Source organism: Osmia bicornis, chromosome 7, assembly GCF_907164935.1.
Source record: "Osmia bicornis bicornis chromosome 7, iOsmBic2.1, whole genome shotgun sequence".
Classification (NCBI taxonomy): domain Eukaryota; kingdom Metazoa; phylum Arthropoda; class Insecta; order Hymenoptera; family Megachilidae; genus Osmia; species Osmia bicornis.
This window is the reverse complement of record NC_060222.1, coordinates 5,226,866-5,240,083: the sequence shown is the minus strand read 5'-3', so window position 1 is coordinate 5,240,083 and position 13,218 is coordinate 5,226,866. Positions and strand designations below refer to the sequence as shown.

At 42.6% G+C, this 13,218-nt stretch overlaps 2 protein-coding genes across 5 annotated transcripts in view; one reads left to right on the top strand and one right to left on the bottom strand.

Annotated features, from left to right (window-relative positions):
- The window catches only part of LOC114876962, a 75,126-nt gene that overhangs the window by 42,058 nt on the left and 19,850 nt on the right, over window positions 1-13,218 (bottom strand). The gene's annotated exons all lie outside the window — the stretch shown is intronic.
- LOC114876959 (microtubule-associated protein futsch-like) overlaps window positions 1-13,218 on the top strand; it is a 33,611-nt gene that overhangs the window by 18,572 nt on the left and 1,821 nt on the right. The window contains exons 2-10 of one of the 2 annotated variants that reach the window (XM_029188959.2): window positions 942-1,097; window positions 1,179-1,356; window positions 2,837-2,999; window positions 5,612-5,736; window positions 5,822-11,368; window positions 11,673-12,081; window positions 12,170-12,589; window positions 12,668-12,869; window positions 12,944-13,138. In XM_029188959.2, the coding sequence (XP_029044792.2) occupies window positions 1,011-1,097; window positions 1,179-1,356; window positions 2,837-2,999; window positions 5,612-5,736; window positions 5,822-11,368; window positions 11,673-12,081; window positions 12,170-12,589; window positions 12,668-12,869; window positions 12,944-13,138 (7,326 nt within the window). In that variant the 5' untranslated portion in view covers window positions 942-1,010. Of the gene's footprint in view, window positions 1-941; window positions 1,357-2,836; window positions 3,000-5,611; window positions 5,737-5,821; window positions 11,369-11,672; window positions 12,082-12,169; window positions 12,590-12,667; window positions 12,870-12,943; window positions 13,139-13,218 lie in introns of both variants that reach the window. The other variant, XM_029188958.2, reaches the window with a different exon arrangement.

The following is a 13,218-nucleotide window of genomic DNA, read 5'->3' as shown; positions in this document are numbered from 1 at the left end:
CTATAATTTCATATTTCAATAAAGAATATTATAACCTGAATATTGCAAAGTGAAAAAAAAATTTGCACCTCTGTAAAAATTCTTGAAACGTTTATCGCGAACTCTAGTTCTACGTAGAAGACGGAATCGTTAAGCGGATAAGAATATCAAGAACGTGGACAGGATGTCTCATGGTTCTCACGTTCGTCTCGCTCATCTCGTGCGAAGATACAAAATTGCCTCACCACTGACGTCATCAGCCTAAATTGACGTAGTTGCAATTCAGTGCACGATAGAAAAACTATAACACCACGAGCAAACTCTGGTCACCCCAATTTTTTCCTAATTATAATTAAAGAACTCTCGACGAGTAATTAAACTTTTATCTAACGATTTTAAATTCGAATTTGCTCTATATGCACAATAGAAAAACTATGACACCTCGAGTAGACTCTGATCGTCCCAATTTTTTCATAATTATAATTAGAAAACTCACGACGAGTAATTAAACTTTTCTCTAACGATTTTAAATTCGAATTTGCTCTATATGCACGATAGAAAAACTATGATACCTTGAATAGACTCTGGTCACCCCAATTTTTTCATAATTATAATTAGAAAATTCACGACGAGTAATTAAACTTTTCCATAACGATTTTAAATTCGAGTTTGCTCTATATGCACGATAGAAAAACTATGACACCTTGAGTAGACTCTGGTCACCCCAATTTTTTCCTAATTATAATTAAAGAACTCTCGACGAGTAATTAAACTTTTATCTAACGATTTTAAATTCGAATTTGCTCTATATGCACGATAGAAAAACTATGACACCTTGAGTAGACTTTGAAATCCCAATTTTCATAATTATAATTAGAGAATTCTCGACGAGTAATTAAACTTTTCTCTAACGATTTTAAATTCGATTTTCCTCTAATTTCCAAGGTGGATTTTTGTTACAGAATCGAGACGCGTACCGGGCGAACGTTATCAGGTGAGGGCGCAGTAGCTTCCGGCGAGGCAATCGAAAGATGGCGGCCGAGGGTATGGATAATCCGGCGTTCGTCGGCGAGGATGAATGTGCGAACGAGACGACGCAAAACGATAATCAGCAACAGGTAACCTTGGACCAGGATCGCAAGTCGGTGTCGGAGAGCATCCCTGTCGAAAATGGCCACCAACGATCGTTTGTGTCGCAGCAACACGTGGAAGCCGGAAGAACCAGTCCGGAAACGCATTATAGAACCGAGACGAAGATAGAGGTGCCCGAAAGTAACACGGAAAGAACCGAGACGAAGATGAACGGCGTTCACGGAAACGGAAATAACAACGATGCCAGTTTCCTGAACAGCAGCACGACAAGTGTGCAGACGAATGGTGAGTTTTAAGATGCAAAGTCATCCCTTGATGATTTGATGACATAAAAGTATCGCAGAATAGCATTTGCAATACATCAATTTGAAGCTTAAAGTTTGACGAAAAAGACTATATAAAAATTTCATAATTTTGCAACGATAATCAAGTTCCTTATTCAATTTAGTATCTCGTGTCCAGAAACGCAACTCATGGATAAACGAATGAAAAAAGGTGTGGTTTACGTAAGCGCAGACCACAGGCTCTTACCGACGAATGCAGAGAAAATTCTTCGCGACAAAAAGGCAATGCGTAGCAGGCTGTTGCATTTTTCCTCTTCGCTTACGTGCAATCCGCTTCGCGTAATCTCGAGGACTTGTTCGGATTTGTAACAAGTACCCTATCGATTTCCTATAATTCTACCTTGAATAAATGTAATAATTTTTCTTTTAAATTCAAAATACAAAATTACATTAATTACTGGTTCCTTTTTAAATTTCTATGGAGCACTAACGAGAAGAATTCTTTTTCTACAAATGATTACGTTCCCATATAAGATCACGTAACAAAAGTTCAACTTTGTTTCGATCGAACGAAAGAAACACGTCCGGACGTGCGTAGAATTCGAAAGCAAGGTAGAACAGGTAGAACATTGCTGAAATCTGCGTCGATCGCGCGATTTTACCAGATATGATCGAGACGAGCCGAACTTTCGATCGTTAATTACTACCACCACCATCGTCACAACCATCGGAACTTGCCAAGAAAAAGTCGTTCGAGGTCGGTGAAACGCAGAAAGTATATGAACCGTCCTTAAAACTTCGAAAAAATTTCATTTACTTCGGTTCGAAAATTAACGACCATTAAATTACTCGTTTGTCTTTCAATTAGAATTAAGATCGTCCTTAAAATTTTGAAAAAATCTCATTTACTTCTGCTCGAAAATTAACGAGCATTAAATTACTCGTTTATCTTTCAATTAGAATTAGGATTACTTTTGCTCGAAAATTAACGAGCATTAAATTACTCGTTTGTCTTTCAATTAGAATTAGGATCGTTCGAAAGTATATGAATCGTCTTTAAAACTTTGAAAAATTTCATTTATTTCTGTCTGAAAATTAACGAGCATTAAATTACTCGTTTGTCTTTCGATTAGAATTAGGATCGTTAACGATACGCGGTAATTAGCGATAAAGGAATTCCTATGGCAAAGAATATTTACCCAATATCGGTACATCGACTTTTGAACTATACACTGGTGAACACGCAATTAACTAACTTCTTCTCCTATTAACATCGATTTTACGGCACGCGAGGTTCCGCCCCGTAAATAAATACTCTGCCACGGATATGTAATTTCCACACCTGAGAATTACGTAAACTCGCACTTACTACATCCATCGACTAACTACTGTGTGTGTGTTTGAATTTGTTATTTGCTCAGCTAGACCTACATATTATTTTGAAACTATGATTCGAAGATTTTCCTATTTTATTTTTATAGACAATGGGAAAAAGGAGCAGATCGAAGCAGTGAATTTGGAACTAGTCTCGATGAGGCCCTATGCAGGGAATAATCAGACCAAGGGTCAAGAGGCTTGCGAGGTCCCAGCTGACCCCTATGAGGAATACTTCGTTCCAGTGAACGAGCATCGAAAGTACATCAGGTAATAAATCTTCAAAAATATTTCTTCTATCTTGGGGTAAAATTATTTGGACTTTCGAAAAATAATAACGGGGTTGTCAAAGAAAAGGAACGAGTGACAAATTAATATACAATGGCTCACGAAATTGATCATCGTTATACTTTTTATTCAATCAAAATGTAGTGACTAATTATAGATCTTTTAATTAAGTTTTTTTTTATCTTGTTCAAATATTAACTGTTCTAAGAAAGCTAGGAACATTGTTGCTATGCGATCAATTTCGTGAGCCACTATATTTAAAAATTGTACAAAGGAAATTTCAGGTCCATGAATTATTCAAATAAACTGATGTTTTCATAAAAGAAAATGATAGATCGTTTTGTTGATTTCGAAAATCTCGTTCCATTCATCTATTTGGTTTATTTGCCAGCGTGTTCTCCGTTTCTTTGCTTCGAAAATTTGCAAATGCTAATGTATGCCTAGATCCTTCGCATTTTTGCAATATGGAAATTTTATGGTAAAACGGCTGGTTTCCTTTCTTGTAACAATTCCTGCATTCCACCAGCAAGTAATTAAAAATCTTACACCATAATGATTAATTCGGTTTACAAATTCGTTTTCATACAAATACAGATCAGAACAAACTCGTCTCTTCTATCGTTACAAGAAGACTTCGTTTAATTGGAACGAGTATCGACGAGAAACTTGAGATCGTACAGTTCGTATCCAATTGAAAAACGATCCAGATCGTGTCGAACGTGTGAGAAATGCAAATGTAATGAATAAAAAGAGAGAGAGAAAAAAAAAAATTGCGGATACTGGCGGAACGAACGAAGGTCCTCGGATATTGCGGGTTTACATTCACCGTTGGAAGAACTTGCGAAACCGAATGTGTCACAATATTTCATTGGAAAATGTAGGAATGACCGTCTATTGCAAAAATGATCGTCCTTCGTCAAGCGGTCTTAGACAGACAGAAATAGAATTAGAACCCTCGCAATAATCACGAAATATTTCAATAATTCTTTTCACAATGTAAATGTAACAAATGTTAGTCGTAGTGTCGCGTAGTTCCCTTTCTCGCTTGCTTCTCGTTCGATGTGATAGATTATCGATAATCGATACAGAGGCATATCGAAAATTCTATCGTTAGGTTAAATTAACGCGAGTATGAATTCATGAGAAATGGAAGATAGATTTTCGGTGCGGTGCAATGAAGGAAGACAATGATTCTTCGCACAGAGCATATGATTAAAAAATTGGTAACAGAACGTAGAAACTACAAGCAACCATTTAGAAACCTATAATCTAATGCCTGGAATCTAAAATTGTTCCCTTAACCAAGATAAGCCTACATTGCACCCGAGTGTACATCTGCGAGTGTGGACGAAGTGAAATTAGATCGATCGGCTTGATCGACGCGGAATACACAACGATCACACACAAAACACGTATACACAGGCCAGCTGAGTAGAAAGTTAGACGGTGTTTTTTCTTGTCACGATACGTAGCAGGGGTCCCGAGGCCGAGGTTGAAACAACCGTGGCTGGAGTACGTTTTGATTTGGGCCCCGGCGTTGGCCGCGAGGGACTCAGCCTGAGAGACCCTACCGCAGGACTGGTCGACTATTCCCACTGGCTGACAGCCCTCAGGTACTTCAAGGATGCTTACGAGCATTAGGAACAAGGGAGATGCTGCAATGAAAAATTGGTGGATGCGCACGATCGCCAACTAACCCGCTTACACCTTGCTACTCCTACGATTTTATCCCCATTTTTTTGACACTTCACTCACCAGGGGCATTATTATTCGATGTACGCTACTGATTTTCTTCTCGTTCGATATTAGATCAGCTATTCTTAACTGCCGGTCCGCGAAGAATTAAAAAAAAGTAATAAAAATATTTTTAACTAATTTTAAATTCACTAGTAAAATTTTTTTGTTAAAAAAAAACACCGATCCGCGGGCTGAAAAGGGTTGAGAAACACTGTTCTAGATCGGCACCCCTCTGGGATGAGATAATATTAATATTAAAAAATAGTAGTCGAACATTTGAATGCTGTGTTCCACGTCAGCCTGATCCCTTCCCAATGATGGAATGCAAGCAATTCACTGATCCCTAATTAGCGATTGCACCGTGACGACACGTGCTCGTAGACAAGGCTAGTCCAGATGGAAAGTTTAATCCTTTTTTTTTCTTGCAAAAGAAAGAGACCGATGCTTCGAGGTTCGCACATTCCCTTAGTCGCAATACCAGCATCGATGCTAATCGTCGACGTGATGCATTTAAAGAAACCGATCACAACACTAGCGCCCCCTACACACATGGACACAATCACAAGTATCCATACAAGAACTCACGGTTCCTTTGGTTCACGTGTAAAACAGACTTGAAGAAATTCGAACGAGAGCAGGGTAGAATAAGCGACACATCGTGAACGAAATCGAATGAAATAATTAGACGTGTTTATTCCGAGTTAGAATAATGGAAGCTTCTAATACCATGATCGCTGAAGGAGGAACATTGACAAGCACAGTGCTGTACAAAATACGCTTACTTTGGGCTCTAGGATGAGGGTGAATAAATTCGGTGATTACGATGATTCTTAATCATTCGTGACATTGTGTTACAGGGGCGAGAAGCTGTATGTAACGAAGGACAAGAGATCAAGGAGCTCCTATTGGAGACGGATGGCCTGTTGGGGATGTGGTTTACTGGTCCTACTAGTTGCCATTATCATCGCCATTTTGGCAGCAAGTAAGGACCTTTGCATTAGAAATGAATTATACCTAGCGAGTGTTATTTCGCGATTGCTTTTATGCGAAAATTCATTCCATTTCAGCCGGAGTAATTTTAGCCCAAGAGGCGTCAGAACCTTTAGAAAATCTGGAACAAACGAAATCCCGGCAATTCGGCGACGTGCGAACAGCGGGAAGCCAAGAGTACGTGAAGGACCCACCGCCGAGTCCTCCACCCGCCGTTTCGACCTTCCCACCCTGGCAAACGACCGACGAGAACAGGTACCTATTCGTCGCGAACGCCTTGGATGGAGTATTGACATTGGACCGATTCACCTGGGACCAGGAATTAAGAAACCACACGTCGGAAATGTACAAAGCGTTCAGCTCGCAGATAGAAGATCACCTGAGGAACGCGATGCAACCCACCACGGACGAGACGTCGGTTAAAGTGTATCGTATAATGAAGGACGGAGAAGTGGAATTTAGGATAAATTATCCTCCAAATTCTTCCCCGGAGGAAACGCAACAGAGGATGGAGGATGCGTTACTAAAGGATGCCAACATGATCGGACAGTATCATGTAAGCAGATTAGAACTCAGCAAGCTTTTGGACGAATGTCAGGCAGGTTTGTTAGGCTGTTCCGAAAGTTGTAAATACAATTACACGAAGGGTACGTTCGCGTGCTATTGTTCGGATGGGAAAATGTTGGACGCTGATGGAAAAACGTGCGTCGATGAGAATGATCTGAGTAACGTGGAGATGGACGATGCACCGGAAGTTCGTACGGAGGTGGTGCACGACTACGCTCAGCCTAGAAGCAGAGGACCCGGTACTGTGTACGAACCTAGACGCCCGGATAACTGGGACCATATGGACCATGATTTATCCGGAGGGGGGCACTACCACCACGAAGAAGACTCTCATTCGCCTTCGTATTCGGATGATGGTTCCGAGGAACCAGAGTCTACTCATGTGCATAGCGAAGATGGAAATCATGAGGTTAAAGATGAAGAGGATACGGTGCATTGGATGCACGATCATTCGAATCATTATACTGTTGAACCGAAGGCAGAGCCTGAACCTTCTAGTGAACCAGAGCCTGCTGCAGTAGAACCTTCTGGTGAACCAAAACCTTCTAGTGAACCAGAGCCTGCTGCGGTAGAACCTTCTGCTGAACCAGAGCCTGCTGCAGTAGAACCTTCTGGTGAACCAGAACCAGCTGCAGTAGAACCCTCTAGTGAACCAAAATTTGCTGAACCAGAGCCTTCTAGTGAACCAAGACCTGTTGAACCCGAACCCTCTGCAGAGCCAGAACCCTCTGCAGAACCAGAGCCTTCTTCTGAACCAGAACCCTCTGCAGAACCAAAACCTTCTGCTGAACCAGAACCAGAACCTTCTACTGAACCTTCAGCTCAGCCAGAACCTTCTACAGAACCTTCAGCTCAACCAGAGCCTTCTGCAGAACCAGAACCCTCGGCTGAACCAGAACCCTCAGCTGAACCAAAGGCTTCCTCTGAGGCAGAGTCCCCTATTGAACCAAAGCATACTACTGCTGAGCCTTCAGCAGAGCCAGAACCAGCTGGTCCTGTCGAACCTGAGCCTACAAGTGAACCACAGGCACCTTCTGATGAACCCAAGTCCACTGCAGGGCTGTGGCCTGCAGAGGAACCTTCGTCTGAACCGAAACCATCAGAAGAAAAAGGATCTTCAACTGAACCATCCACAGAACCCATACCTTCTGAAATGGAACCAGTCGCTGAACCGAAACCTTCAAATGAGTTGGAGTCTTCGACGAAATCAACAGTGACAGAGCATCCTGAACTAGAACAACCTGAGTTGTCTCAATTTCCTCACACTACCATCAAATCTGAGGAGGAGGAACAAGAATCAACAGTACCTTCTACAGAAATGATCCATAATATTGAACATTCCACTGAAATGCAGGATGCTATGCAGCCACAAACAACTGAGATGCCCTCCAGTAAAACAGACTCTTCCATTGAATCTATGACCACGAATAAAATGATCGTTGAATCAGCTACAGAATTACCTGCTACTGAGTCACCCGATTTGTCGAAGACACCTGAATCTTCAACGACCAGCTCTGAAGCTGACAACACTGGTATGCCTACAACCATGGAAGCAGAGTCTACAACACCAATGGTGTCTGGAGAAACAACACTGCCAAGTGTTGATAAATCCATGGATGAAATGGAAAATAATAATGCACCTTTGCCAGTGATACCTCTGTCTGATGAACAACAAGACAGTAAAACCACTGTTGTACCTCCAACAGATACAACAATGAGGGAGATGAACAATGAGGAGCAAATGGTGACAACCATCGAACCCAGCAAAGAAGAAACATCAAAAGTTGATCAAGTCACTGAAACTAATACACCTAGTGACGAAACAACCGAGTATACAACGATCAGTACAAACAGCGAAGAAAATACAGCTTCAGTGACTTCGTCCACTAGCAAATCTATTCCTGAAACAACTATGAGTTCTCAGACAGCGTCTGTCTCAATGGACACAATGTCAGAAAATACAACCGAGGTTAGTTCTGTCCCAGACAGTGGTACAGAAATGTACAACGAAACTGTCGAGCCTAAAGAAGAGCCTAAGTCGCTCGATTTAGGTTCAACATCGCAGGAAGGGAATGAAACCAACGTCATCGATCACATACCGACAACGATCTTCCCTAATTTGCCAAAGAACTTCAGCCACAACATCGAGCCACTCATAGAACCGCTTAAAAACAACACAGACAACGAACACATTATGATCATCCCAGTGGAACATGGAACCCAGGAGCAAGATCCTCATTCCATCATTCCTGAGTTGATTCCAGAGAGCATTCAGTCTAGCAACTCATCGTCCACGCGGATACCTGAGGTTACCACTGTTGAAAACACAGTTCAATCCTCAACAGAGAAGATCGACGTTGTTTTCAATCGTTCTACGATCCACCCCGAAGAGAACATCGTGTCCGGTGATCCAGGCGACTCTGTCCGCTACGAGGACAATTTGGATCACTCTACCAGTCATCCTCTGCACCCAGCTGTCTTCCCTGAGAACACGGTGGAGCATGTGACCGAGAAATCCGACGATAAACACGCTGATGACATGTCTCCCTTCTTGCCGGATGTCCAGAAGGAGAAGGAAGTGAAGAAGGCGCCTAGGTTGGACAAGGACGAGCAGGACGTACCTAACCCTTTCGAAGGACACGTCGAAGACGTGGTCACTGACAAATCCTTAGTGGAAACGGAGGAGAGGAACGAGACCGAAGCAACGGATTCTTTGAACGATGTTCATCCAGAAGTGGATAAAGAACACCCCGACAAGAGTGTGCAAAACGGAGTGGGTCGTGGATTCAAACAGGATGCCTTGGACGTTCTTGAGATCAACGACACTGAGTCAGGAATACAGAATGCACTGAACCCGTACGATGTTAACAAACCGGAAGACCAACGAATGATGAAGAGTGACGTGGAAGAGGACGAGGAGGCGTTGAAAGTGGTACCACTCGAAGAGGAGATCAGGGGTACGGAAATGTCTGTGAAATATGACGTGGATAAGGATAATACGGAAGTGACCGAGTCCAGTGCAAGCGTAACTCCAACGGATGATCTGGAAAGGAAGTTAAACGAAGCAGCTGTGAATAATACAACGACTACTTCTGAGAAGCCCGAGGAAAATGTTGTGGAGGATCAGTACAATGACATAAATGATGATACTCTGTCCAAAGGATACCAATCTGACGATTCGAAGCTTCACAAGAAGCTGGCTGATAATGAAGAGAAACTGTTGAAATCATCAAACGTGCTCTTCATTGATGATAAAACAAAATCTACAATGAATAATACAGAAGTTACAACAGCTGGCAGTGTTCTAGATAAACTGACCACAGAAATACCAGTGCTGCCGATAGAGATACAACAGGACATGTCTACAACTGAGAAAATTGAAAGCACCACCGTTGCTGAAGAGAATAATAAAAAGGAGAATGATTCAAATCATCAGGTGAGCGCAGAAGCGACAACGCTTCAGGTACCAACCACTCAGATGCTTCCAATGGAAACCAAGACCACTACTCAGGTACCGATACTCCCTGAAGAGCTTCAAACTACTGAAAGTGATTCACCGTTGACCACTTCATCTATTAGACCTGATATGAACACGACAAGCCCCCATATGGAGAGTACAGAGTCCCCAATGCACAATAAAACAGAAGAATTGATTCAAAATAATCAAACAAACGACATGGTAGCAAGTTCTGTGCACCACATTGGTGATAACAGAAGCATCAATGCCACCTGGTTGCAGATAGATGTCCCAATTTTGAATAACACGAACGAAAGTGAAGAAAATGTAACCACACCATCGGCGACACACCTTGAAGAGAACACGAAGAATGAAAGTGTTGCAGCAACCTCGATATCTCTGGCTACCACCACTGTCGGGTCATATAAACAGAGCTCTGACATTTCTTCCAGCACTACCGAGGATGTTAGGCCAGTCACTGAGATACTCGAAGACGATACACTGCCTGTGAGTTTTGATTACAGAACCCTGTTAATCACCACGACACCCAAGACAGCGCTGCCTGATCTGGATGTTGGGGAATTGTCTGAAGAGGATCTAAGGGTGATCCCATTGGAGAAAACATTAGATCTGAAGAAGAAATCAACGGATAAGAAGGTGGTTGACAAATACAAATACAAAAAGGAGAAGGAGCTGAATTTGGAAGAGCACCAAGGTGAAAATGTGCTGACCGAAGTCCCAGACCCAGCCACTGTCTTCTCCACAGAGATACCTCGACCCATCAATGATATTCAGCATCACGATACAAGTGAAGTCTCTAAATCAATGGAAGAGGATTCTTCGTCAATACCAAAGCTGAAGATCATTGAAACTACGTTTAATAGAACAGAAACAGATACTGAACAGAATAGAACTGTACCAGCTAGTACCAAGAAGTACCCCAGCTTCATCCCCGTCTCTGAGGAGATAATAGAACCAGAACCTGTCACAGAACCCTTCGTGGTCATCCGAAATTTCTATCTGAATCGACAAAATGCAGATTTCACCACAGAGAACCCAGCAATGGTCAGTGAAGCCAGTATCGAAGGACACACAATGATGGAAGCAAGGAACATCAGTGAACTGGATAGCGTAACATCTTCTACGACTGAATCAGTCTCTTCGTCTACTCAAGATTTAAATGAAATGATGAAGGACCAGCCTGTAGACGCGACTGTCCCATCACTGATCCAAACCAAGTCCCCTGATACAATGGTGGAAAGCACCAGTCATATCGACGTATCTTTCTTGAATATACCTGAGAACGTTGTCTTTTCCAAGTGCACAGCTGGTCAATTCCAGTGTGTCAATGGAACATCGAGGGATGGTGCTTACTGCGTTCCTCTCTCAGCGAAATGTGACTCTGAGAATGATTGTTCCGACGGTTCGGATGAACTGAATTGCAAGGAACAAGGCTGCCCGGAGAATTTCCAGTGTGCGAGTGGTCAGTGTTTGAAACGAGACCTGGTGTGCAACAGGATCGTCGACTGCGACGACGGGAGCGATGAAATAAATTGCGAGGAATGGAAATGCCAGTTCGACGAGTTCAAGTGTCCCAGTGGTAAGTTTCCAGAATTCTTCAAAATTGTTATATAAAGAATATTTAAATGTAAAAATCTGAACGATAATTACGGGACGAAAGAAGTGAAAGGAAAAACTGGCACGCATTAGCATGATCAATAGGTGCGCGTTTAATATTAATAGGTTTTGCAATCAGTCAAGCGATAAATGATCTAATACTCGCGTAGATGATTCTTAGAAATACCTATGTTATTAATATCGGTAGCTAGCATCGGAGGAAATTGCTCGTAATGATTACGCGATATCTATCTGAAGCTGGATAAAAAATTTTCTTGCAATTTTAGGAAGGTGCATCCCGGGTATCTGGCAGTGCAACGGGCGACCCGATTGCGAGGATCACCGCGACGAATACAACTGTGCCGAAAGTTGCGGCAACGAGGAGTATCTCTGCCCGACTGAGAAATGGTGCATTCCGTTGACGTGGCATTGCAACGGAATCAACGAATGCGCCAACGGGGAGGACGAAAAACTCTGCGACTGTGGCATTGATCAATTCAAGTGCCAAACAGGAGGATGCATTCCAGAGAATCTGGTCTGCGACGGTATCGAACACTGTCCTGATCATTCGGACGAATGGAACTGTTTAACGATGAACACTGGCCCCGAAAGGAATTTAACAGACGTGCAGAAAGAAACCGAGGAGAGTAATGGAGCTCAGGAATTAACGGATAGCACCTCTTTGTTAAAAATAAGGTAGCTATTTCACTAATTGGGCCTCCTTGTATCTCAACACTTAGGCTCTCAATTAAAAATGATATATTTATCTGTTCTTATGTTCCAGACAATTTAACGGCGAATCTCGTCTGGTTTGTTCCGACGGATGGAGCGAGGAGTTCAGCGACTCGTACTGCCAGGCTCTAGGATTCTCCGGGTCCGAGGCGACCGACCTACAAACATGGGACAAGAATCAGAAGATCCTGCGACTGAAGGCAAATCCGAATCACCGTATGCCTTTGGTCGCGAATCTAGAGCAAGTGGAGTTCTGCGTGTCTGAGAAAGTCGTCCAAGTATCTTGCCAAGAGTTTTCTTGCGGCTCCCATTACGGAGAAGGACCAACTGCGAGATTAGTTGGCGGGACTCCAGCCAGCGAAGGACAGTGGTCCAGTGTAGCCTTGCTGAAGGAACCGAAACAAGGTGCTGCTTGTACTGCCAGCATCTTAGGACCAATGCACGTGATCGCGAGTTACTCATGTACTCACAGGTGAGTTGAAGAATCAACCTGGTCTATCCTCAGAATCACAAATGCAATATCGGAGAATCTTTCTTCTTATGATTCCAGGTTGAAACAGACCAACGGATGGCAATTATTCACCGATAAGAACCTACTGAAACCACTTCCAGTGAAAAGCATCATTCCCTATCCTCAAGTGAAGTACAATCAATTCTTGTACAATAATGATATGGTGTTGGTGGAACTGGAGAAACCTCTGACCTTCTCCAGAAACGTTAGCGCTGTTTGCCTTCCAAAGGATCCAATTCAGGTAGGTATTCAACACTATGGATGTTAAAGGGTTAGTTGAAAGGATGAAACGAACGTTGCCTTTTAATGTTTCAGCCAAGACAGATATGTGTCACAGTGGGTTGGGGATTTCCTGTGAACGGCGAGGTGGATTTGCAGAAATATCTGACGTTCCTACCAGTGCCAACCTATGATTCTGAGAAGTGCAATGCGACGAGTCATTACGCAGGATTTATCACCAAGGACAACATCTGTGCTGGATTCACTGACACGGACAAAGGACCCTGCTATGTAAGATTTCCTTTCAACCGAAACTCTTTAAATTCTAGAAGAACATTGGGTAAACCTTTACCAAAAGGTGGGACGCAAAT